At 41.4% G+C, this 27,809-nt stretch overlaps 1 protein-coding gene across 2 annotated transcripts in view; it reads left to right on the top strand.

The window, feature by feature from the left end:
* GABPA (GA binding protein transcription factor subunit alpha) overlaps window positions 1-27,809 on the top strand; it is a 45,910-nt gene that overhangs the window by 3,092 nt on the left and 15,009 nt on the right. For both annotated transcript variants that reach the window (XM_050959299.1, XM_050959308.1), the window contains exons 3-4: window positions 10,998-11,142; window positions 15,945-16,029. In XM_050959299.1, coding sequence (XP_050815256.1) covers window positions 10,998-11,142; window positions 15,945-16,029 — 230 coding nt within the window. The remainder of the gene's footprint in view (window positions 1-10,997; window positions 11,143-15,944; window positions 16,030-27,809) is intronic.

A 27,809-nucleotide genomic window follows, 5' to 3' on the forward strand; every position in this document is an offset into this window, starting at 1 on the left:
ACAGTAGCCAGTGCCAATTGCTTCAGAGGGAATGAACAGACCAGGGCAATTATCAAGTGATCCATCCCCTGTTGTCCAGTCCCATCTACTACCATTCAGACTTATAGACACCTACAGCATGAGGTTGTCCCTGACCATCCTGGCTTCTAGTCTTCAATGGATCTGTCCTCCATGAACTTACCTAATTCTTTTTTGAACCCCGTTATATTTTTGGACTTCACAACATCCTGTGGCAATGAGTTCCACATGTTGACTATGCATTGCATGAAGAAGTACTCTCTTTTGTTTGTTTTAAACCTGCTGCCTATTAATTTCATTCAGTGACCCCCTGCTTCTTCTGTTAAGTGAAGGGGTAAAAAACACTTCCCTGTTGACTTTCTCCACAGTATTACTAATTTTATAGACCTCTGTCATATCCCCACTTAGTCATCTCTTTTTCTAAGCTGTTCAAGCCCAGTCTTTTTAACCTCTCCTCAGATGGAAGCTATTTCATACTCTTAATCATTTTTGTTGCCTTTCTCTGTCTTTTTTTCCAGTTCTAATATATCTTTTTTTATATGAGTCAACCAGAATTGCATGCAGTAGTCAAAGTCTGGGTGTATCATGGGTTTATTTAGTGGCATTATGATATTTTCTGTCTTACTATCTATCCCTTTTCTAATGGTTCCTAACATTGTAAGCTTTTTTAACTGTTTCTTCACATTGAGCAGATGTTTTCAAAGAACTGTCCACGATGACTCCAAGTTCCATTTTTTGAGTGGTAACAGCTAATATAGACCATCATTTTGTATGTATAGTTGGGCTTATGTTTTCCCTTGTTATTACTTTGCATTTATCAACACTGAATTTCATATGCCATTTTGTTGTCCAGTCACCCAGTTTGCTGAGATCCCTTTGTAACTCTTCTTAGTCAGCTTTGGACTTAACTATCTTGAGTGATGTTTGTATCGTCTGCAAACTTTGCCATCTCACTCTTCACCCCTTTTCCCAGATCAATTACGAAAATGTTGAACAGGACTGATCCCATTACAGTTCCTTGGTGAACCGCCCTGATATTTACCTCTCTACACTGTGAAAACTGACAGTTTATTCCTACCTTTTGTTTCCTATCTTTTAACCATTTACTGATCCATGAGAGGACCTTCCCTCTTATCCCATGACTGTTTACTTTGCTTAAGAGCCCAAGGTGAAGGACCTTGTCAAAGGCTTTCTGAAAATCCAAATACACAGTATTCACTGGATCATCCTTGTCCACGTTTGTTGCCACCGTCAAAGGGTTCTAATAGAATGGTGAAGCATGATTTTCCTTTACCACTGTTGACTCTTCTCCAACATACCATGTTAATCTGTGTGTCCAATAATTCTGTTCTTCATTATAGTTTCAACCAATTTGCCAGTTAATTAAGTTGGGTTTACCAGCTTGTAATTGTCAGGGTTGCATATGAAGCCTTTTTAAAAAATTGATGTTGCATTAGCTATCCTGCAGACATCTGGTTCAGAGGCTGATTCATATACTGCAACTAGTAGTTTTACTATTTCATATTTGAACTCCTTCAGAACCATCTGGTCCTGGTGACTTATTACTGTTTATCAATTTGTTCCAAAACCATTTCTATTGACTCCTCAATCTGGGACAGTTCCTCAGCTGTGTCATCTAAAAAGAATGGCTCAGGTGTGGGACTCTCCCTCGAATTCTCTGCAAGGAAGACCAGCGCAAAGAATTCATTTACGTTCTCTGCAGTCGCCTTCTCGTTCTTAAGTGTTCCTTGAGCACTCTGAGTATCCAGTGTCCCCACTGATTGTTTGGCAGGCTTCCTGCTTCTGAGGTTCCTATTTTGCTGTTAGTTTTTGTGTCTTTTGCTAGTTGCTGTTCAAATTCTTCGGCTTGTATTCATAGATTCATAGACTCTAGGACTGGAAGGGACCTCGAGAGGTCATCGAGTCTAGTCCCCTGCCCTCCTGGCAGGACCAAATTACTGTCTAGACAATCCTTGATAGACATTTATCTAACCTACTCTTAAATATCTCCAGAGATGGAGATTCCACAACCTCCCTAGGCAATTTATTCCAGTGTTTAACCACCTTGACAGTTAGGAACTTTTTCCTAATGTCCAACCTAAATCTGCCTTGCTGCAGTTTAAGCCCATTGCTTCTTGTTCTATCATTGGAGGCTAAGGTGAACAAGTTTTCTTCTTCCTCCTGATGACACCCTTTTAGATACCTGAAAACTGCTATCATGTCCCCTCTCAGTCTTCTCTTTTCCAAACTAAACAAACCCAATTCTTTCAGCCTTCCGTTGTAGGTCATGTTCTCAAGACCTTTAATCATTCTTGTTCTTCTTCTCTGGACCCTCTCCAATTTCTCCACATCTTTCTTGAAATGCGGTGCCCAGAACTGGACACAATACTCCAGTTGAGGCCTAACCAGTGCAGAGTAGAGCGGAAGAATGACTTCTCGTGTCTTGCTCACAACACACCTGTTAATGCGTCCCAGAATCACGTTTGCGTTTTTGCATCAGCATCACACTGTTGACTCATATTTAGCTTGTGGTCTACTATAACCCCTAGATCCCTTTCTGCCCTACTCCCTCCTAGACAGTCTTTTCCCATTCTGTATGTGTGAAACTGATTGTTCCTTCCTAAGTAGAGCACTTTGCATTTGTCTTTATTAAACTTCATCCTGTTTACCTCAGACCATTTCTCCAATTTGTCCAGATCATTTTGCATTATGACCCTGTCCTCCAAAGCAGTTGCAATCCCTCCCAGTTTGGTATCCTCTGCAAACTTAATAAGCGTACTTTCTATGCCAACGTCTAAGTCGTTGATGAAGATATTGAACAGAGCCGGTCCCAGAACAGACCCCTGCGGAACCCCACTTGTTATAACTTTCCAGCAGGATTGGGAACCATTAATAACTACTCTCTGAGTACGGTTATCCAGCCAGTTATGCACCCACCGTATAGTAGCCACATCTAAGTTGTATTTGCGTAGTTTATCAATAAGAATATCACGTGAGACTGTATCAAATGCCTTACTAAAGTCTAGGTATACCTGTCATGGTATAATTCCCCAATCTGAACCTTAGAGTCCAAAAGATGGGGTACCAGCATGCATTCCTCTAAGCTTAATTACCAGCTTAGATCTGATGGGCTGCCACCACCCAAAATATAGTGTTTTGGGGCACTCTGGTCCCCCCCAAAACCTTCCCTGGGGACCCCAAGATCCAAATTCCTTGAGTCTCACAACAAAGGGGAATAAACCATTTCCCCTCCCCCTCCCTTCTTCCTCCCAGATCTTTCCCGCCCTGGGTACGCTAGGAGATCACCGTGATTCAAACTCCTTGAATCACAACACAGAGAAATCAGGTTTTTTCTCCCCCTCCCAGGCTTTCCCTCCCTGGGCTATCCTGGAGAGATAGACAGATTCAAGCTCTGTGAATCTAAAACACAGAGGAAATTCGCCTTTCCTCCCCCACTCCTCTTTCCCTTCTTCCACCAATTCCCTGGTGAGTACAGACTCAGTTCCTTTGAGCCTTAACAAGGGAAAAAATTAATCAGGTCTTTTAAAAAGAAAAGCTTTTAATAAAAGAAAGAAAAAAGTAAGAAATCTCTGTAAAATCAAGATGGAATATTACAGGGTCTTTCAGCTTATAAACACTAGAAAGAAATCTCCCCCCAGCACAAATACCAATCAAAATCCGTCCAGCAAAATACACATTTGCAAATACAGAAAACAATCAAAAGACTATAACCGCCTTTTCTACTTGATACTCACTATTCTGAATATGTAAGAGACTGTAGCAGAGAGATTGGCAAGAAACCTGGTTGCACGTCTGGTCCCTTTCAGGACCCAGGGAGAACAAAGCAAAACCCAAAAAACACAAAGAAAGGCTTCCCTCCACCGAGATTTGAAAGTATCTTGTCTCCTGATTGGTCCTCTGGTCAGGTGTTTTAGGTTCACTGTTTGTTAACCCTTTACAGGTAAAAGAGACATTAACCCTTAACTATCTGTTTATGACAATACCACATCCACCACTTCTCCCTTATCCACAAGACTCGTTATCCTGTCAAAGAAAGCTATCAGATTGGTTTGACATGATTTGTTCTTTACAAATCCATACAATCCTATCACCTTACCACCTTCCAAGTGTTTGCAGATGATTTCCTTAATTACTTACTCCATTATCTTCCCTGGCACAGAAGTTAAACTAACTGATCTGTAGTTTCCTGGGTTGTTTTTATTTCCCTTTTTATAGATGGGCACTATATTTGCTCTTTTCCAGTCTTCTGGAATCTCTCCCGTCGCCCATGATTTTCCAAAGATAATAGCTAGAGGCTCAGATACCTCCTCTATTAGCTCCTTGAGTATTCTAGGATGCATTTCATCAGGCCCCGGTGACTTGCAGGCATCTAGCTTTACTAAGTGATTTTTAACTTGTTCTTTTTTTTATTTAATCTCTAAACCTACCCCCTTCCCATAAATATTCACTATGTTAGGCATTCTCAGTGAAGACTGAAACAAAGAAGTCATTAAGCATCTCTGCCATTTCCAAGTTTCCTATTACTGTTTCTCCCTCCTCACTGAGCAGTGGGCCTACCCTGTCCTTGGTCTTCCTCTTGCTTCTAATGTATTGATAAAAAGTCGTCTTGTTTCCCTTTATTCCCATAGCTAGTTTGAGCTCATTCTGTGCCTTTGCCTTTCTAATCTTGCCCCTGCATTCCTGTGTTGTTTGCCTGTATTCATCCTTTGTAATCTGACCTAGTTTCCATTTTTTATGACTCCTTTTTATTTTTTAGATCATGCTTTTACACTTGACTTGCCAGAGTTTATGCCTCTTTCTGTTTTCCTCAGTATGATTTGACTTCCAATTTTTAAATCATGTCTTTTTGTTTCTAACCTCCTCTTTTACTCTGTTATTTAGGCATGGTGGCATTTTGTGGGGTGTTGGTTTTTTTCTTTTTTTTTTTTTTTGGTTCTCTTACTGTTTTTGTTTTTGTTTCTGGGGTGGTTAGGGGGATACATTTAGTTTGAGCCTCTATTCTGGTGTTTTTAAATAGTTTCCATGCAGTTTGCAGGCATTTCATTCTTGACCTTTCCTTTTTAATTTCTGTTTAACTAACTTTCTCATATTTTGTGTATTTCCTCTTTTTAAACTTATATGCTGCTGTGGTACATTTCTTTGGTATTTTCCCCTCTATAAGGATGTTGAATTGAATTACATTATGGCTGCTGTTACCAAGCAGTTCGGCTGTATTTGCTTCTTGGGCTCAGATCCTGTGCGCCACTTAGGACTAAATCAACCATTGTCTCTCCCCTTGTAGCTTCCAAGACTAGCTGCTCCAAGAAGCAGTCATTAATGGTGTGTAGAAATTTTAGCTCTATATCCCAACCTGAGGTAATATGGGGATAGTTGAAATCTCCCATTATTATTGAGTTTTCTGGTTTTGTAGCCTTTCTAATCTCCCTGAGTATTTCACAGTCACTATCACTATCCTGGTCAGGTGGTTGGTAGTATATTCTTACTGCTATGCTTTTATTTTTTTAAGCATGGAATTTCTATCCATAAAGATCTAGTGCTTTTGGCCTGGACATAGGAAAATCAGACTAATGGAAAAAAGTTGTTTTACTATGCCGAAAGGAAGCCATAACACAAAAGATGTAACTTGCTTAGCATGGCCCATAGTATCCTGTTGTTAATTATTGTGACTGCCATTGCTAATCCCCTAAGTACATTGTGTAAATATTTCTTCTATGCTATTTTCCTTTAGGTCATTTACTCTTTGTCAAACTAAATGATTGTAGTAAAAACAAACTTATTGTAGAAATGAAAATCACTTTTAGAACTAAACAAATCGTCAAGCAGCAATTGAGACTTTTTCAGTACCCTGACTACAGTGTATGATGGGTCTGCATTGTTTGAGTTTTCTCAGTCATTTTTTTCTTTGCTACTTTTACTCTGGTATTGTTAGTTTCTTCTCTTTTTCCTTTCCTTTCCTTTCTTCACTTCACTCTCACTACTTTGGCAACTCCCCAGGAGCATGTTTGTGAATTCTGCAGCATGTGTGCAGCCATTAAATCAGTATGTTCTTCTCTAGCTGCCATTCCCAAGTGCTATAGAAACTTCTGATTCCAACTTTCTGCCATCACTTTTCCCATCAAAGGGATGTAAACCAAAGCAGTTTGTAACTAGAACCGAGGGGGAAGATGATATCCATGACATTAACAGCGCAGCCACCATTGCTGCAAATACTAGAGATTAAAAGCCTTTTTCTCTACACGAGTTACCTTACTTCTCTGTCTTAATTTGCTCCTACTGCTTGTCACTGTCTACATTTAAAAAAAAAAAAAATTTCTCTGTTACCTACTCTTGTTAGTCTAATAGGTGCCACAGGACTCTTAGTCTGGATCTGTAAAAGCAGCAAACACGGCTACCCCTCTGATATTCTTAAAGAGCTTCTTTCAGGTATTAGCCCCTTTGCATTGGAGAAAAACATATAACTGGACAACATAAATCCTGCTTCTTAAGTCTGATTTCCTCTTTATTTTTAACAAATTGAGTATTCTCCTATATTTAGTATGTTTTTGTGATGGGTTGGATCACAGAACCCCCCCCTTGGGAGCTGCCACCTGATGTGCCAAGACGACTTCTACCCCTGCCTTCCCTGCCAGTTTGGGGCCCCAGCACCCTGTCTTGTTGAGCCAAACACTCCTGTCTGCTCCAAGAAAGACCCCGGGTCTGAATTACTTGCCCCAAAGCTGCAGGTTTACCTGAAAGCAGTTAACAGAAGTGTTCCTGTCTTTAATACTCAAATGCCCAACTCCCAATGGGGTCCTTAACCCAAATAAATCCATTTTACCCTGTATAAAGCTTATGCAGGGTAAACTCATAGATTGTTCACTCTCTGTAACACTGATAGAGAGATGCACGGCTGTTTGCTCCCCCAGGTGTTAATGCATACTCTGGGTCAATTAATAAGTAAGAAGTGATTTTATCAAATACAGAAAGTAGGATTTCAGTGATTCCAAGTAGCAACAGATACAACAAAGTAAATCACCAAGCAAAATAAAATAAAATGTGCAAATCTATGTCTAATCAAACTAAATACAGATAAGATCCTCACCAGTTCCAGAATGTTTCCTTTTATAGACTAATCCAGGGGTCGGCAACCTTTCAGAAGAGGTGTGCCGAGTCTTCATTTATTCACTCTAATTTAAGGTTTCGCATGCCAGCCATACATTTTAACATTTTTAGAAGATCTCTTTCTATAAGTCTATAATATATAACTAAACTATTGTTGTATGTAAAGTAAATAAGGTTTTTTAAATGTTTAAGAAGCTTCATTTAAAATTAAATTAAAATGTAGAGCCCCTCAGAACGGTGGTCAGGACCCGGGCAGTGCGAGTGCCATTGAAAATCAGCTCATGTGCCGCCTTAGACACATGTGCCATAGGTTGCCTACCCCTGGACTAATCTCCCTTTATCCTGGGTCTAGCAATCACTCACACCCCGTGCACACTGTCCTTTGTTCCAGTTTCTTGCAAGTATACTGGGAGTTGGAGAGGCTCTTTCTTTAGCCAGCTGAAGACAAAAGGGAGGGGTCTCCCAGGGGTTTAAATAGACTTTCTCTTGTGGGTGGAGACCCCCTCCTCACTTGTATGCAAAGTCTAGCTCCAAGATGGAGTTTAGGAGTCACCTGGGCAAGTCACATGTCCATGCATGACTCACAGTTTTTACAGGTAGCATCCATTGTTTACATGCTATCTTGAACTTCCTCAAGAAGACTTCTTATGTGGATTGGAGCTTTCCAAGATCCATTGTATTTTACGTGCTTCTTAAGTAGGTACTTAATTTCAGCATTCCTTTCTCCAGGAACTGACCAAATGCTGTACTACGGTTATTTAGAAATCAAGCCCATACACAGCCAACATTCATAACTTTGAATACAAAAACAATACATGCATACAAATAGGATTAATACATCCAGTAGATCATAACCTTTACGGAGAGATGTTACATGGCATATGTAGCATAAAACACATTCTAAGCATATTTCCATAAAGCCTTTTGGGAGGTACCGTCACAGCTTCCTCTGTGTATAAGCCAGCCTTTCAAAGCTCTCCTTAGGATCAGAACTCCATACCATTTAATGAGGTGTCTGGGTCAACATAGCTTTAAAGTAGATGACAAAACCAAGGTCACTCTTCAGGTTTCTCCTTATAGCTTGCAAACTTCTGTATCCTTTTATATTGTCTGCAGTGTGCATGGAGTTTGACCCATTCTTAATATGAAAATGTAGAGTGAAATTTTTCTACCTGCTCTGTACTATAATCATTTTCTTTCCTTCATTGACTAATATTCCTAGCTAAGTGCCTGCTTTCTCCTGCTGTCTGTCCTTACTATATGCTAACCTTTAGACTTGCACCACAATGAGGCTGGATACGCATGCGTGCCCTGCTCTGGAAGCTATGGCTGCAAGTGAGTCACTGCAGTGCTCTATATAAATGCCTGAATGCTATTGCACTAAACCCCATTTATCCCTCCCAGGACTAATTATTTCCTCACAGATTTCTTGGAGAATCAAAGAGAAAAAATTATTTAACAAAAGATGGCAACAATTCAACTCCTTCCCCAGTTCCAGGTGATGCCAGAGTCATTCCTACCTGTCGGGTGGATTTCGCAGCTCTTTCTGTTTCCCTAGTCTGTCAGTTTCTTCCCTTTCTCCAGTTCATCATCACTTCCCTGGTGCTGTATTGCTGTTGTGCTCTGCCCAGCTCCTGCTAACACTTCATCCCCTCGCTCTGCCGGTGACCAGGAAGGTGTGTGTGTGTGTGTTGGGGGCGGTGAGGGTCCACTTTCTCTTTATTTTCCAACTGCCACGGAATCTTCTTCCATCCCTTTTCTGTTTAAAGGGGAGTCACCAGAGCATTCTGCTTGCTGTTGTGAGTAGAATAGAGAGAAGAAATCTCGTTATGGGCATACATTTTCATTACGTTAACTGCAATGTCACCATCACAACAAATACCCAAGTTTGTTAATATTCTGCAGGAGTTCCTTGGATACCAACAGGGTTTTCAAAGTCAAACAAGATGCTAATAATTTCAAATTGTCAGGTAATTATGTAGTCCTGGGTAACCATTGATTGCACATCCTTGTGATAATCTATTTACCTGGATTGTCCAGACCCTGGATATTAAGAAATACATATTTTTATTACAGTGTAACAGTCTTAACTCTAATACATGAAATGATTTTTGATGTATTCTAAGATAAAAATATATATGTATGTGGACTTTTATATGTGGCTGATCATAGTGCCATCTAAACATAAAACTTGTTTTAGGAAAGATTTTGTGTTGTTTGTTTATTACTGATAAAAGAGCAGTATTTTATATTGGAATAAAGTTTGTTTAGTGATAAAATCTGCATTTTTATGAAGAAAGTGAAATGTTGACATGGGTTGTGTAAGACTTATGTCATTAACTATTTCACTTCCTTGCTTTTAAGTACTTGGGTTTTATAAATGGTGATATTTAGAGTGAAAATCCTTTTAAGTGGGTTTTTGAACAAGGAGATTTTTTGGTATTTCTTAATGTCTTGACTTTTGCCCCCTAAGTGTGTTTGTTTTCCTTTTGTTTGTCTGGAAATATACATATAAACATTTTTAAAAAATCAAATAAAAGGATAGGGGCTGTTTGTGGATGCAGTGATCTGCCTACACAGAGCAGCCTTCAGGATGGGTCCTGCGTTAGCCCATCTGAAAAATGTTGGCATTTCCAAACACATTACCTAGTTTCTTTGCACTCATCTAGTTCTTTTTCATGTGGGGGAATGAGTACAGAAGTGAGCAAGCATTATCTTCATTTTAAAATTTTTCTAACTAATTAGAGATTTGGAAAATAAATTGAGTCACTGAGTTGTATTGTCCTAGCATTTCTGAGATCAGGGTTCTGTTCCCGTCATTTCCCCAAATCTCCTACTTAACTATTGACAAGTCACTTAAATTCTGTTCCTCACTCAGTTATGCCGTTTGGTGACATTTGGAGAATGCAGGAAGTGACTATTTCTATTCCTTTTGACTTGTGTACATGATTTTTTAGTCACCATGTTTAGGGTTTTGTTTTGTTTTGTTTTTCCTGTTTTTATTGGCAGAATTCTTGTTTTCAGAAACGGCAGATTTTTATTTAAACATTTTACTATTTTTGCCCCTAACAGTTGCATCTTGCACCTACCAATTTTAATATTTGTTTCAGATTTTAATTGTGATGGAATACATTTGGACAAATAAAAGAACACAGACATTTGATAAGTGGTGCAATTTAAAAAAAAATCCTTTTAAAATACTTATCTCAAAAATCACGTATTCAGAAACATTGCAATTGTCTAAGTACTATTCACAAAAAGATATCAGTAGCTTAAAAACTGCTTAATTATTTTTTTTTAATTCAAAAATAGCTGATGCCCAGTTTTAAGGAATAGCAACAAGCTGTTTGAGATGGAATATAAATATGACAAGTCCAAACGTGCAAATCAGAGTGTCTTTTAAATGACTTGTAGTTCTAACTATTCACACATTGCTGGATTTAAATGAAATGGAACCACTTGGAAAAAAAGACCAGAGTGTCATTGAGTAAAAACATCTGATCACCCCACTCTCTGTATCCCTAGTCTTCAGAGTCAGAGCTCTAGCCCCAGCTGCAACTTCAAAGAGCTGTCTACAGCTGTTTTTAGAGCCCTTAACTTGAGTGCTGCAAGCTTGAGTCTGTTGACCCATGCTGGGAGGCTTGCTGCTGCAGGCTGTGTAGGCGTACCCTCAGTAGGGCTTTCAATAGACTTAAAATTTCTGGCATCAACATTCACTTTTGCATAGCTTATCTCTAATTTGTTTTAACCTAGCTATAGCTTTTATTACCATAGGAGAACACACAGCTAGTGCATTTTCAAAACTGTTTTGTTAATATTCGGTTAATGATCAATTCTTTGATCCTTTGGTGTTTAAGCATCGTGGAGCAGACGTACACTACAGCAGAATTTGTGAGTCAGGCTATTGACATCAATGAACCAGTTGGAAATCTTAAGAAGTTGTTGGAACCAAGACTTCAGTGTTCCTTGGATGCACATGAAATCTGCCTGCAAGATATCCAGGTAAATCAGGGAGAGTTGAAAAACTTCTTCTGAGGGTTCAAACTGTACTCTGGGACTAATTCCATATATTCAGTCCCTTTCCTCCACTCTGATATTTATATCGGGGGTCTCACTCTTCAGTTTGCTAAATTGTTTACAGTAAAGAGTCTAATCTTACAAATGCCAGCCTCATCAACTTCAAACTGTTTATAATATGTACCCACTAATTACTAATTTACTGCAAATAAAACTGGGAAACTTCTAGGTTTCATGTCAGAAATGTATCTCAGTAGCAGAAAGTCTTGTCAATTTTTGGGGGTGGGAAATAAACATAATTTTAAAAGTACAGATCGTACCTTGGAACATAATTCTTAGTAATATCTTAGGTCAGGTGTATTGACTGTTCCCTGAAGCCCTGGCTACTTGCTGGTTCCAATGGGAGTTGCACTTTTTCAGATTTTCTGAATTTAGAAGGCAGAAGAGCTTTACACAGCATTGTTTTGTGTTTTCTAATTTTTACAGGTCTAGTTGTAAAGATTGTTCTGCAGTTATACAGAAACATTTTTTAAAAATCACAATATGTATGTTTTTTTAAATAGATGGTTATCGCAGGGGTTCCTGGATGATGATTTTGGATTTCAATACAATTTGATTTCATTATAAGTTTTATAAAGCTTAAATAATGCAGCCATTAAATAAAGAGTTGGTAACCTTTCTAATTTCCTTCCACTCTTGTTAATACTTAAAGATTCTCTAGAGTTCCAGAAAGGTTATTGGCATACACTGAAATCACTTTACTTCAACCCTGGTTGGATAGTAACAGGGAGATTTAAAAGAAAGTATGTACGATATTTGCTGGCCCTGGTGTATGGTTACTGTTCACCATACATGAGAACTTATGTTCTGGAATTTCCACTGCCAGAAGCTGGGAATGGGCAACAAGGGATGGATCACTTGATGATTACCTGTTCTGTTCATTCCCTCTGGGGCACCTGGCATTGGCCACTGTCAGAAGACAGGATACTGGGCTAGATGGAGCTTTGATCTGAACCAGTATGGCCATTCTTACATTATTACAGTATGTGTATATATTTCTTTATCTGTAGAATAGGAGCTGCTAACAAATGTTTGATCGCACTATCTGTAGGAGTGACATTCCTAGTGATGAGAAGTTATGTCCCTATTTTCCCAGAAAGAAAACATGGATTTTATCTCTATCCATACACAAAGTAAACTATTTCCCCATGCTAATTTTCCCCCTACTGTTACTCACACCTTCTTGTCAACTGTTGGAAATGGGCCATCCTGATTATCAGTACAAAAGTTTTTTTTCTTCCTGCTGGTAATAGCCCACCTTAACTGATTAGTCTTGTTATAATTGGTATGGCAACACCTGTTTTTTCATGTTCTCTGTATATCTATCCATCTTCCTACTGTATTTCCCACTGCATGCATCTAATGAAGTGGGTTTTAGCCCACGAAAGCTTATGCCCAAATAAATTTGTTAGTCTCTAAGGTGCCACAAGTACTCCTCATTCTTTCTCCTGATACAAACTAACACAGCTATCACTCTGAAACTTATCCTTGTTGTTGGTCAAAAATGCTGTAGGTAACAGTTGTAGGTGAAGTTGTAGTTTTTCAGAGTTTCTTTGAGAGACAGGTCACTTTTTTCATTTTTTCTAAAGTTTACAGAAGAATGAGTATAGTTTTTCAAAAGACAAAATATAGGAATTGAATAGCAAATATTAAATTCTTTCCGTTTTTTTCCTTATTCAGATCCTGATACACATACACAAAAATCAACAGTTATCTAATTTTTTCCTATAGCTATCTTCTAGCTAGAGTTCTTGCCAAAAAGTGTAACATAGAGGTTCTTTGCATAATAAAAAATCAAATTTAGAAATATCTGTTAACAGAAAAATTATCACAAGATACTATATTGACATCTGAATTAGATTCTTCAGTGACTAGTATTTTTTTATTAGGAAGCTGAGGTAGTAAAAAAGGCTTCATTGTCATAGTCAAAAATATATATGTAGTTTATTTTTCAAGTAAATTAAGTTTAGCAGGAAATATTGGCAAGGTCTGAAGGCCCAAAGAATAGAACTCAGATTATAAAGCCGACTTTCTGTAGCTACTAAGAGTTATTTCAGAGCTCAGGAAATACTGAAAAGTTACATTTGCTAAAACTGCGGATTACATTTTTGTTTCAGACCTCCCTTGTTATGCTATTATTGACCTATTGTGATGTGAAAATGGCTAGTCACTGAGTTATAGTTTGTTTGACAAAGTGTATTTTTAAAAGATTACAGTAGACTTTCAGTATATCTAAAGAACGAATTAATGAAACTGTAAAGGATGCAGTTTATCTGATAGATCCTTAATAAGAGTCTATTTGCAAATCCCCCAAACTTTAATATTTGATCACTATAATTAATCATGGAGGATTTTATTAGGCTTACAATCATTGTGTTTGTCTTCCTGTTAGCACTCTTGCTGTCACTCCCTGCATAGAAATCTGTAATCTATTTTTTTTTAAACCTCTGTAGTATGTTGTTTGAAACAGAGTCTAGCTTTCTGCAGAGATTCACTTGTAATAAGGTGTTGGAAGTGGAATATGGTGAAGATCTGGAATAGTATTTATGTTCTGCTAATGTAATTGCTTCTAAAGCAGACGTAACCGAAGGCAGTCATGGAGGGCACTGAATGAAAAGAATGTATCTTCTCCCAGTGTTATTAGCCTCATTTGGGGTTTTGATTAGATCAGTGATGAAAAACCAACTCCCTCTTTCCCTTTCTGTCTCTTTGGCCAGGTATACACTAAAAATTAGGTTGAGCTAGGTATGTTGCTCAAGGGTCTGAGAAATTCACACCCCTGAGCAACATAGTGAAGCCAATCTAGCTCAAACTGCTTCCCTCCTGCCACTCCCTTCCTTTTCCCCCTTCCCGGGCAAAGGTGTTGACCTTTCCCCTCCCTTACCTAGCTCAGATTACAGGCTCCGGTCTCGTCCATCCCCTAAAGTCCTCCCCTGCTCTCCCATTCCCCACACAGACAGCCCCTACTCCATCACAGGGTGCTGCCCCCTGGCAGTCCCCCACCAATCTGGGTATCCCTTCTCTGGGGAACCCCTAACCCACTATCCCCACTTTGCTTCAGTTTTGTCTACTGTAGACATCACTAGGTGGATGGAAGATGACCTACCTACTGCCTTTTCGGGGAAGTGGATTAACTACAGTGGCAGGAAGACCTCTCCCATCACTGTTGGCGCAGCTGCCGCAGTTCTAGTGAAGACATGCCCTTATTAGATATAATGATGAAAAGAGGAAGGGAAAGATAAGGCTCTCAAGAGCCAAAAACATAGTTAATGACTCCTTTACGTAGAAATGCTTCTTTGTAGTGAGCCTCACAATGTTATGTCCCAGAATATAAAAAATGTTTACCAGCACCTAAAAATGGAAGTTGGGGGAAGAGCAAATTTTTTGCCTCTGCTAGAAATGAAGAGGTGAAAACAGAAATGAAGGTAGTCTTGTTGATGTCTATGATTGTGGCCTGATAAGAACAGCCTCTAGCTGGTTCCCAGTACCAATTATAACTGATTAGTGATTAGGGCTGTTATCCAGAGGACACAGAGGGTAGGGCTATCTGATGGAAATAGCTCCCAGCTAGTTCCACACAGTGGCTGGGGAGTGAAATGTCACTTTGAATTCTGTTGTACTGAACAGATCAGTAACACACTGCTTTTTTTTATATACTGTTGAGTGAAATAAATGACTTTCTGCAGAAAGTTTGTGTACAAGAGAGGAAGATAGTACTGTAACAATAAAGGTATTAAAGTTCATGTTAAAGATGCATTAAAGAATTAATCAGAATCGCAGCCAATGTGGCATGATGTAGTATTTCAGAGACATAAAGCAAAGACTGTCTAGACCAGGGGTCAGCAACCTTTCAGAAGTAGGGTACCGAGTCTTCATTTATTCACTCTAATTTAAGGTTTCGCATCCCGGTAATACATTTTAATGTTTTTAGAAGGTCTCTTCCTGTAAGTCTATAATACATAACTATTTTACATACAACAATAGTTTAAATAAGGTTTTTAAAATGTTTAAGAAGCTTCATTTAAAATTAAATTAATATGCAGAGCACCCCGGACCAGTGGCCAGGACCCAGGCAGCGTCCGTGCCACTGAAAATCGGCTCGCATGCCACCTTCGGCACATGTGCCATAGGTTGCCTATCCCTGGTCTAGACAACTATCTTTGATGTAGTGAGCGACTATTAAATAGTATTAAATATCTGTGTTAAAGGGGTACTGTCAGCTTAAAAAAAAGGTCACACTTTTGTGCATAGTTGCAGTTACCACCTAAGATTAGAGAGAGAAGTGTTTTTCTTTTTTACTTTGTGCATTTTGACAGTACGTTGTTTATAGTTGGCGTCACTGTTTCCCCTTTGGCATTTTTTGGGGTCTCTTGCACAGCAGCAAACTGCTTTTAACTAATTTCTTTTAAAACTGACCAGATTGGAGGTTGACAAGTTCCTTTAAAATTTTTATAATTGGAACTACTGTTAATCAAAATGGAGAAATTTTTCTTCTTTAGATTTGAAATTTCTCTGGATAATGAGCATGTATACTATGACTTGTACAGTGTTGCACACGCTGTTGGTGATTAAGACTATAAATATTTAATAGCTGCAGTTAGGAACTCAAGTATTCTGATGCCCTGATATATATGTACATAGTTTTGAACTGAATATACAAGATAACTTAATAAGAGCATTTAATTTATAAGTCTAGTAATTTTAAAAAATTTCCTCCTTGTATCAAGCTGGACCCAGATCGCAGTCTCTTTGATCAAGGAGTAAAGACAGACGGAACAGTACAGCTTAGTGTACAAGTAATATCCAGACAAGGTAAGTAATTAAGCATTTTATTTGTTATCATACAGGGTGAGCCATATTGTAAGTGTATTTATGTTCATGCATTACCATTTTTAACTGTAGCATTGAAAATATAACTGCATTATTCATGCTTCTATAGGCTGATTTTTCCATTGTACACCATAGATTTTTAGAGTGACAGTTAAAATTTGTCATGGACTGATGTTTCTGCAGCCCAAAATGTGTCTGTCTATATAAATCTCAAACTAGGAAAACTAATGGGATGGGAACAAGGTGGAACTCGCCCATACGGTGCATGTGAGAACTTTCAGTGAGGACAAGCCGTTGTTTGTCTCATGCTGGACAAAATATCTGGTCAGATGAAGCAGAATTGCCACCCACTAATTGAGACACACATTAGTATAACGTGAACTTACTGATTCATGAATAATTAATTTATGGTGACATTGTCAGCTGACCACATACTAAAGATCAGAAGCAAAAGCCTAAGGTAGTCATTTCTTTGCTGGCATCTGTGTTTCTAGAATATATTGGACTAAATCATAGGGACACATAACCAATATTTCTTCTTCTAGTGCTGGTCCCTGTCTGTATTCCAAACGTGGGTACATATGTACTTGTGTTCCTGAGACCAGAGATTTCTAGCAAGTATTGTCTGTTGGTTTATGCCTGTGCAGTTGTTCCTTTATGGCCTTGGTATGGAGCATGAAGGGCTACTGTGGATAGACACGTCTCCAGTTCCTTCTTACTGCTACATGTCCTGAGTGGTAAACCTCTGTGTTCAAAGCTATCTTCACATAGTCTTCAAAACCTGTAAATATGATTGTATGTAGTTAGTATTCTTAGTGTTTTAGTGATTTATATATTCTGGTTAGTATAGTTTTAGTTTCTCCCTTCCTTGGAGATCCTCTTCTTGCAGAGAAGGACTATGCCCAAAGTCCCTAGGTTTAAGAACTGTCTCCTGTCCCGTCTCAGTTAGTGATGAACGCCAGCTCTGTCTTTACTGCTTTGAGGAGGGTCATGTCTCTGCCACATACAGTTCTGCTGCTCCTTATCTCCTCAAACCCATGAGGGAAAGGAACTTTGACTAAGCTAGTACCTCATGGAGAAGGACAATAGACCCCAATCAGCTACAGGCCAGGGAGAAACCCTTCCCTCCCCCAGTATATTGGCCTCAGTCTGTAAGCTGCACCCCCGAGCATGCGCTCTGGAGCAGAGGCCAGAGCTGTTAAGCCCAAGGAATCGCTGCTTCAGGCCTCTCATTACAGTAAGGGGCACTTTCGCAAACACATGAACAGATCCCCTTCCAGAAGTGTTCTTGAAAGTCCCATCAGCAGTGCTGCCCAGCTAAAGCAAGCTAGTGCCTACCTGTTTCAACACCGCACTGCTCTCCAGAAGGGGCCAGCAGTGGGTCCAGCTTCTAGGCAGAGGGCTGACGGGACTCCGTATGCTGCCCAAGCACCAGCTTCACACGCCCATTGGCCTGAAACCAATGGACACAGTTGATGCTGCATCTAGAGCTACAGCTATGCTGATAATTCTGAGGCATGAATCTTGACTCTGCTCTTCAGGGGTTTCCCCGGGAGGTCCAGAATACCATTTGGACTTGCTCCTCGAATGTAATCTCTTCAGTGAAAAGACTGCAGGATGGCCCTCCACTCCTTGGGTATTTATACCCTGGCCCCAAAGATAAGATACCACAAACAGGTGTATAAGCCAAGACCCCTCCCTCAGCAGTTCTACCAGCAATGCCCTTATGAACCAGTGTGCAAATGCCAGAGGATAGAAAGACCTAGGTATGCAGCTTCTTCCACTTCAACCACATCTGCTCAACCCCACCCGCTAACCAGGATTTACTTTTGATGGGATTCTTGAGAACCACATAACTTTATCGATGCCATTCCTTATGGCTCCTCAAACCTTTGGTGTGGCGGTCTTGCCCTTTTTGCCACAAGTGGAGGGCAATAACAATGGATAAGTGGGTACTAGAGATCATTCATGTCAACTTGCATCATCAGGATTCTCCCACACGCCCAATCCTCGTCAGAGATGTGGAGCACACCTGGACCGTGTCACTGCACAAGGCACATGGATGACTCAGCAGGGCAGGATGCATATTAATCTCATAGAATTAAGGGCCATCTACCTAGCCTGTGATGCATTCTTCCCACTTACGCTGTCCCATCATATCCAGGTAACATCAGACAACATGATGACTGTCTTCTACATAAACAAACAAGGTGGAGTGAAATATCTTCCTCTTTTTAGAGAGGCAGTCAGTTTATAGAATGGGTTCATCAGGAACCACAACTCACACTTGGCAATGTATGTATCAGGTGCACAGAACTCTTTGGTGGATAATCTGAGCAGGCACTTCTCCACAGACCATGTAGTGGGAGGTAAACAGTTCCATCCTGAATGAAATTCTCACTCAGTGGGGAAGGCCATTCTGGGACCTGTTCACCCTCCCAGATGAACAGGAAGTTCAATATGTACTGCTCCAGAACAGCAGTGAGCTGTGACCACAGAGGTGATGCCCTTCTGTTATCCTGGGCAGACTACCTGAGGTATTCCTCTCCTCCCATCTAACTGCTACCACAAGTTCTGTAAAAGATTCATCATGACGAAGTTCGAGTCATTCTCATCACACTCAACTGGCCCAGACAATATATAATGGAAGTTTGAGGAATAAAAATCCTAAATGTGTATATCCTTTTACCAGGGCTTTAGAGCTGTGCTCCAGCTCCACTCCAGCTCCAGGCAAGCAACAGCATATCTCTCAATCTTCAATCCTGTCAGTGTATGACAGAAGTAACTGATCAAGTGGAAAATTTTTGCTTATCCATTTTTACTTATCCATCTTGGAAGGGGCGGCTTAATCATAAGCCAGTTCGTTTATAAGCAGGAATTAACTGAAATGTGCAGCAAATTGCCAAAATGTGGACTATCTGTAGGTTTTTGTCATCCGTGCATTGTGATTGGCAGATTGTAGTGTTCATTCAAAATGCTGCTGGTATGTTACATTTTTTTGGCCGCCTAACTGGTCACATCCCTCTCTTGGCTTTCCCTTCTCCTCCAGATCAGGCACAAGTTTCTTGTCTTCATCTGTAAGATCTTTTATGAGTTAGTTCTTCCCTACCTTTACTATCACTGTCAACCATGCCAGCCTTCATCTGCTTTACTCTGCTTATCTGTCAGAGCACCTTTTGTGTTTTTTCCCATGCTACCTCTTTTTTATGTTTGTGAAAGTCTGTGAATCCCCCACTTTCTCCTCCTTCAAATAGCTCTATAGTACTTATTGGTGTGAATCTCATGGACCACCTTGTCACGCTGCCTGACATGGGTCACGGCTGAGAATGCCAAATTCAGGACAAACTGAGAAGTAAGGCAGACACCCTCCCTCTCCCCCTCCCTCCCAAAAAACAAAACTGATGGTTTATTCTAGCATTAGAGGTCACAAAGCCAGTAACAAAAATGAGCTCCTGTATCACAAGAAGCCAAAATATAGTCCCCCTTAGGCATTCAAGCTCCTGGCTTGTCACCCACATCTGGACTTCTGTGATAAATGATTATTAAAACCAGAAATCACATATTATAGGTTCTTCCAATTCCAAGGAGATGGCCACTCACTCCAAGTGAATATGTGCTTTCAGGATCTCACCAAATGCCAATCTTTAGTAAACTAACTAAAGAGTTATTTAAAATGAAAAGGAAAGTTATTAAATGCTTAAAGGAATAGTATTCATTACAGTTGATTTCAGAGTCTATTGGTCAGGATAATAGCAGTGATGGTAAGTCTGCTAGCTTACAATAAGTTTCTCTGGATCACTCCAAAGATTGGGGGGATCATCAGTTCTTTGTTCAAAGCTTCCTTGATTTTAGAAATTACAGTCCAGAGAAGTGGAGCAGGAGTGAAGATCAAGAAGTGATGTCACTGTCTCATTTATACTTTCAGTCCAAGTGCATGGAAAGATACTGGCAAAAGGTGGAGTCTTAAGTCACATGTCCTTACATGCCTTGCTGAACCATTGGGCAGCCATTGCCTCACTGCTCTCTGAAACATCTCCAAGAGGAGCCCACTGGGTGAGTTGAGTCTACTCAATCGCCCATTAACATGTGCATAGCCCATCAACACATGGATGGCCCAACACAGGGGTGGCTAGTCTGGATGTAAATTTGCCGTGTCGGCGCCACTCAAGAACAAAACATATTTTATATACAAATGCATAGCCAATATTTATTACCTCAGGTACAATGGTGATAAATTTATTTAAACCGGTAATCATACTTAACAGATTATAACTTTTCCATAGATACCTTACATGACATACTTTATACAAGATTTACTTCAACTTTGTAACAGTGGTGACTAAACTAGTGCAACTAGTTATCTTCCATTTTATACAGCATCACACACCTCTCCTGGCTATGAATAGGCAGTAGCAATCTGAGACTAGTGCTTATTTTATCAGATAATCTCTGTACTTTCACCTTGTTCTTTCAACCCTTTTTTTCTGTTTCATCTACATGTTGTCTCTTGTCTGGGAAGGTGTTGTCCTTGTTTGTACAGCGCCTAGTACAGTGGAACACTGATCTGTTTTTGCAGCCCCTTTGTGCTATTGTAACACAAAGAATTAGTTCAGACCTTCTGTATACATCTTAAGGAAATTTAAAAGGGTGCACACCCTTTCATATATATATATATATATATATACACACATACACACACATCTTTCATATATATGTGTGTGTGTGTGTATATATATATATATATATATATACACATACACACACACACATACACAAAATGAAAGGATATGTCTAATATAAAATGAAAGGGGTGTGTGTGTGTATAAAATATAAAAATGTCACAAGTCATGTTTAGGTGAGTTATCAGTTACGGAAAGGTTTTATTGATATCTAAAATGTCTAATTCCCCAAAGAGACTTAAGACAGTTTCCAACAGCAATTCTCATTATCTCACAGATAAACAAAAGAACAACCATTACATCCTTTTTTGGATTACTGGTTAAACAAACATAAATGGTATACAGTTCACTTTTGACTTGTTTAGTTACTAATATTTATTAACCCCAGTAGCTTCAACATGCTATTTATGTTCAATGTGGTGCAAGATAGATTAGATATACAGTTCTTGTTACAAAAAAAGTGGATGTTTATTGGCTGGTATAGTAGGTCAGATTCTGCCATCATTTACTCCTGTGTGTTCCTTTTGGGTTCAGATAGGTTGCATGAATGTAACAGGACAATGTTTGCCCCTCTGTGCTTAAAATGGGTTCCTGGAAATCAAAAAGTTAAATATAGTTTCTTTCAAATGGGTTGCAGTTGTCATCGTGACTGACTTCATTGTTTTGCTAGTTAAAGGTGCTCTGCAATTTGTTTTTTAAATAGAATCCTTTCTGAAATTTCTTTGTCACTGAAATAGCGTCTTTACTATAAAGGATAACACTTTTATTCAGCATTTCTCCTGTGCCTTAAGGAAACTTTTGATAAAGGAAGAAAGAATAAAAATTTCCTCTGAATTAGAAAGTCTAAAGTTCAGATGTTTTGTAATTGATGTTTTCTCACTTTCAGCAAATTTAAACCTGAAAAAACTTATTGAGCGAGAAATACAGTTCTTTTTAATATTCATGACAAGAATGAAATACTAACAGAGAACACTTAATAGTTGTCAGCAAAACAGTTCACCAAGTATTGTAGCACCAATGCTGTTTTTGTCCCATGTCTCTTGATGGGTTTGTGCAGAAGGCTTTGTACAATGATTAAAATGTACTTGTTCTTCTTTGAGTACTTGCTCATATCGATTCTAATTAGGTGTGTGCGCACCGCGTGCATAATCATCGGAGAATTTTTACTCTAACAACACTCAGTGGGTCAGCTGTGGAGCCCCCTGGAGTGGCGCCTTAGGGTGCTGGATATTACCCCAGCCGACCCAGCACCCCCTCAGTTCCTTCTTACTGCCTGTGACGGTCATTGGAACTGTGGAGCGTGACTTAGCTGTCCTCCACTCTCCCTAGCTTTTGCTTCCCAGTTGTTGATAGTTGTTCCAGTTGTTATTGTTGTATAGTTAGTATAGTGCAGTAGTTATAGTTATAGTGTTAGGTTTGTGATTAAATTTAGAGGGTTGGAAGGGGTCCTTCCCCTTCCCCCCCGTCCGCCTGCCAGGCTCATGTCTAAGGCTCCGGATTTTAAACTGTATTTAGCCTGTTCAAAGCCTATGCCAGTGGGAGACCCCCACGACTCTTGTTTGAAGTGTCTCGGGGAATCTCACCAGGCCGACAAGTGTAGGATCTGTAAGGCATTCAGACCTCGAACCAAAAAGGAGAGGGACTTTTGGCTCATGCAGCTCCTTATGGAGGTGGCCCTTAGGCCAGATTCCCTATCGGCACGCCAAGTTCCGGCACCGAGTGCATTGGTGCACAATGCCCCGGCAGCAGCTTCAGGTACTGCACCACAGGGAGACTCGGATAGAGGCCTGCAGCACCAGACCTCTCCAGCACCACGTCCAGTACAAGTAACTCAGTGCCGTTCCCTGTCGCCAGACCCGAAGAGACAGTGTAAGCCGGAGGTGTCTGCCTCTCAGCAACATGCACTGGCACCGCCTTTGCCAATCTCAGAGTTGCATCGGCACCAGAGCAACCAAGAGTACAAGCACCGATATTGGCACCATTGACTCCGGCACCGAGGGAGGAGCCGTTGAGTCTAGCACACACTGTCTCCCCAACCCGAACCGTGGTTGACGCCAGAGACATTTGCAACAGCGAGAGACCTCATTGCCCTCACAGAGCCGGCACCAGCACAGGCTACGGCACTGCCTCCGACTCGTGCAGTACAGTCTAGGGGCAAGCCAATCACGAACACTACCAATTTGCTGTCCTTCCCTTCAGCCTGTCGATGGCTCCCAGAGTGTTTACCAAATGTATGGCTGTCGTGGCAGCCTACCTTCGTTGACAGTGGATCCACATGTTTCCGTATCTCGACGACTGGCTCATTCAAGGCCACACAAGGGACCAAGTACAATCCCACGTTCGACTCACCCTAAGCACGTTCTGCCAGCTGGGCTTCCTGCTCAACAAGGAAAAGTTGACTCTGGAACCAACCCAGAGAATAAAGTTAATCAGGGCAGTCTTAGACTCCAGACTTGCCTGAGCCCTCCTGCCAGACACACGCTTTCAGTCAATGGTGAACATCATCCGCAGCCTTCAAAACTTCCCAACTTCCATGGTAAAGATGTGCCTCAGCCTTCTGGGGCAAATGGCTTCGTGCACTTACATAACCAGCTTCCCTTCACCCGCTTTGGGCCTGTTTATCAACCGTATATCGACCAGGTCGAGACAGCCTGAGCATGGTGGTCACTGTCCTGGAATCGGTTTTGACCTGCCTCTGGTGGTTGGACCCCACGTCAGTGTGTGAAGGGTTACTGTTTCACGTCTCGCAACCTTTCTTATACCTAGTCACAGACACATCATCTCTGGGTGGGGCGCCCACCTTGGCAAACTCCAAATGCAGAGCCTTTGGACCACCTCCGAACTAACTCTGCACATCAATGTACAAGAACTGATGGCAGTACGTGTCAGGCATTTCGCGGAAACCTACATGGCCATTGTGTGGCAGTCCTCACAGACAACACCACAGCCATGTTCTGCATCAACAAGGAAGGGGGAGCCCGGTCATCCCTCCTATGCCAGGAGACCATTCGCCTTTGGGAGGTCTGCATGGTCCACTCAATACATCTGGTGGCGTCATTTCTCCCGGGGGTCCAGAACATGCTGGCAGACCACTTCATCAGATCCTTCAGGCCTCATGAGTGATCAGTTCGCCCAGACGTCATCCACTCCATCTTCCTGAGGTGGGGGTTTCCCCAGGTCGACCTATTTGCCTCGCGCAACAATTGGAAGTGCCAAGTGTTCTGTTCTCTCCAGGGACATTCTCCGGGTTCCCTAACAGATACTTTCCTACTTCTGTGGAAAGACCACCTGTTCTACGCTTTCCCTCCATTCCCACTAGTTCACAGGGTCCTGCTCAAGTTACACAGGGACAGGGCAAGTATGATTCTGGTCACCCCAGCATGGCCCAGGCAGCACTGGTATATCACGCTACTGGAGTTGTCAGTAGAGCCTCCGATCACACTCCAGCTGTGGCCGAACCTGATCTCATGACCACAGCCGCCTTTGTCATCCCAACCTGCAATCACTCCACCTTACAGCATGGATGCTGCTTGGCTCACTCAGTCGGAATTACTCTGCTCACAATCAGTGCAGCAGGTTCTGTTAGGCAGCAGGAAGCCCTCAACTCGAGCCACATACCTAGCCAAATGGCAGTGAATCTCCTGTTGATGTGAGCAACGTGCCACGCCCCCCCTTGCAGGCGCCGATACCGCTTATATTAGACTATCTCCTATCCCTCAAGCATAAGGGCCTGGCGGTATCATCTTTCAGGGTGCACCTGGCAGCCATCTTGGCTTTCCATCCAGGAGAACATGCTTCCTCTGTCTTCTCCAATCCGATGGTCGTTAGATTTCTGACGGGCTTAGATTGCCTCTATCCTCAAGTATGACAACCGGTTCCGGCATTGGACCTTAACATGGTCCTTTCCAGACTCACAGGGCCTCCGTTCGAGCTGATGACCACCTGCTCACTTCTTTACCTAGCTTGGAAGACTCCCTTCCTTGTAGCCATCGCTTCAGCGAGACACGTGTTTGAGATCAGAGCCCTCGCATCCAAGCTGTGGTATACAGTTTTCCACAAAGACAAGGTGCAGCTTGGCCCCACCCTGCCTTTCTCTCCAAGGCGGTATCAGCTTTTCATATGAACTGGGACATTTTCCCCCGGTCTTTTATCCTAAGCCACACGCTACGCGGCAGGATCAATGTATGCACTCCCTTGACGTTCATAGGGCTCTAGCCTCCTATATCAAGCATACTAAACCGTTCAGGAAAACGACCCAACTCTTCGTTGCAGTGGCCGACTGGATGAAAGGCCTACCGGTCTCCTCGCAACGCATCTCCTCATGGATCACGGCCTGTATCTGTTCTTGCTACTACTTGGCCGGTGTTCCAACCCCACATCTCACCGCCCACTCCGTGACGGCTCAAGCCTCATCGGCCACTTTCTTGGCCCGGGTCCCAATACAGGAGATCTGTAGAGCTGCTGTTTGGTCATCGGTACATACCTTTGCTGCTCATTACGTGTTAGTTCAACAGTCTAGAGACAATGCCACATTGGTTCATTGGTTCTGCACTCAGCCATGTCTCACTCTGACTCCACCGCCTAGGTAAGGCTTGGGAGTCACCTAATTGGAATCAATATGAGCAAGCACTCGAAGAAGAAAAGATGGCTACTCACCTTTGTAACTGTTGTTCTTTGAGATGTGTTGCTCTTATCCATTCCAAACCCGCCCTCCTTCCCCTCTGTTATAGTAGCTGGCAAGAAGGAACTGAGGGGGCACTGAGTCGGCTAGGGTATATATCCAGTGCCATTAAGGTGCCACTCTGGGGGCTCCATGGCCAACCCACCATGTGTTACTGGGGTAAAAATTCTCCAATCATGCATGCAGCACGCGTACACCTAATTGGAATGGATATGAGCAACACATCTCGAAGAACAACAGTTACAAAGGTGAGTAACCGTCTTTTCCTAATTTTGTCAGCTTTTCTCAGGTAGAGCTTAATACTCCTAAGAAAGAAAAGCAAGAATGAACTTGTTTTAATAGCACTAATTTACAAAGAAAAAATGCAAAAAATTATGTGGATAGATGATATTAACTTCTGTGGCAGTAACACCTAAAGACCCAGCCACATTGTGCTAAGCACTGTACATACTGTGGCAAAGCTCTGTCCTTGTCTCCATGGGTCCCGCGTTTCCTGGCAGATTTTGCTAGCCTCAGAGAGGGTTACAGCAAGCCTATGTAGCCCTTCTCTCTCTAGAGGCAAGGGTCACAACTTACTGAACCATTCTTATCATAAGCCAGCAAGGGAGGTGAGGAGAAGAAACCCTCTCTCGCACAGTCTCTGTTGTCTCCCAGTTTTAGTGATTAATCGGGGAGGGGAAGGAAGAGCCCAGACCCGCCTCCTACTCTGGGCTCCAGCCCAGGGACCCAAAAAGTAGCAGCTGTGGTAGCTGACTTTTTGGAAATAGGACGTGTACAATTCACTGGGCCACTTCCCCACAGCAGCCCCCACTCTATATCTCCTTCACCATTACCTCAGGGCTTCCTTCCTTGCACCAGATATGGATTTGTACGGCTTCATTCCTCCTATAGCTCCTGAAACCCATGCCTTGCTGACTAACTGGGAGGCTTTCAACTAGTTCCAGCCAGCCCTTGATTGGCTTTGGGTGTCCCAATCAACCTAGCTATTTCCACTGCCTTCTAGAAGGATCTTAATTGGCCCCAGGTGTCTTGATTAACCTGGAGCAACTTTCATTTGGTTACCATGGGACCAGGGATTTGTTTAGCATGAGCCTAACATACCTGGTCCTCACTACTTTACTGTAGCCTTCTGGCCTTGCCCCATCACAATACATAACAAAGAGGCAGTTGCTGCCTCAAGGAGCTAAATATAGATGATCCAGCAGGTTTATACAGTAAACAGTACAGGTGTAAGGTGAAGGATAAAGTAATGGTTCTCATCGGCATGATAAGCAGTAATCACAGCATGCTACCTACCCAACCATGGTGAAGTGTGTTTGTAGGCATCATAGCAGAAGTCAGTTTGAAGGAGAACAAAGGCTTTGTGGATTTTTACTTGAAATTCTAGAAGAGGTACTGTGGCAGAGAGCGCATAGGTATTTGTTGCAGAACTTGAAAAATGTGCAGCCAAGACTGGCATCATTGGTGCAGAGGAGATGGGTGTCGTCGTCTCATTGAAATATCTGAGATGATGGTTAAAGTGGTGATAGACTATGAAAGGCCTTTTTAAAATAAAGATAAGTAGTTTGTGTTCAATGCATGAAGGAGGGGGAGTCAATGGAACGGGACATGGGGAATGCGGGTGACCAGTCAAATTATGAGCTAGGAAAATTATTTGTATCTGCATTTTAATGGATATAAATTGGGCAAGATAGCATTTAGGCCACATAGGAGGTTGCAGTAGTCAATGTGAAATGAAGGGCTAGATTAACCTTTTAGGTGTGTGGTCAGAGAGAACAAACCAGGTCTCAAGGTGTCGCGCAGGAAGTAGCAGCAAGATTTAGACACTGCCTGAGTGTGCGTATCTAGAGAGAGAAAGGTCAAATAGTAGTAGATATGTTGTTAAAATAGGATAGTAGAGTGACTTCATGGAGAACTTAGAAGATGGGGGTAGACATTTTGAATGGATTTGCAGTTCGATGGAAAACAGGTTGTATGACCTTGCTTCCTGGAGCTTCATGGTCTCGTTTTGAATTGTTGACCCTTAAAAATGTAAACTTAAGATGACACATAATGAGGGCATCAAGATAATGCTGGAGAAGGGTAAGGAATGAAATCTGGCAGTATCCAGGAGGTATTGATAGGTAGGCTTACTTACAAGGGAGACAAATGAGAGCAGAAGTTTGGAGTGAAGAATGACTATAAGATTTCTTGGAGAGAAGTAAAGGTCTGAGTTATTTTATAATAATCATACTGTCATCATGATTTATATAGCACTTCAAATTGCTTTATAAACATAAATCTTCATAACACCCCTGCAGAATAGATAAATACTACTTAACCCATTTTACAGATAAAGAAATTCAGGTGGAGAAGGTAGGGACTGACCCAGAGCCACAGAACAAATTGCTGTTGAAGCTGGA

This window comes from Gopherus flavomarginatus, chromosome 1, assembly GCF_025201925.1.
Source record: "Gopherus flavomarginatus isolate rGopFla2 chromosome 1, rGopFla2.mat.asm, whole genome shotgun sequence".
Lineage (NCBI taxonomy): Eukaryota > Metazoa > Chordata > Testudines > Testudinidae > Gopherus > Gopherus flavomarginatus.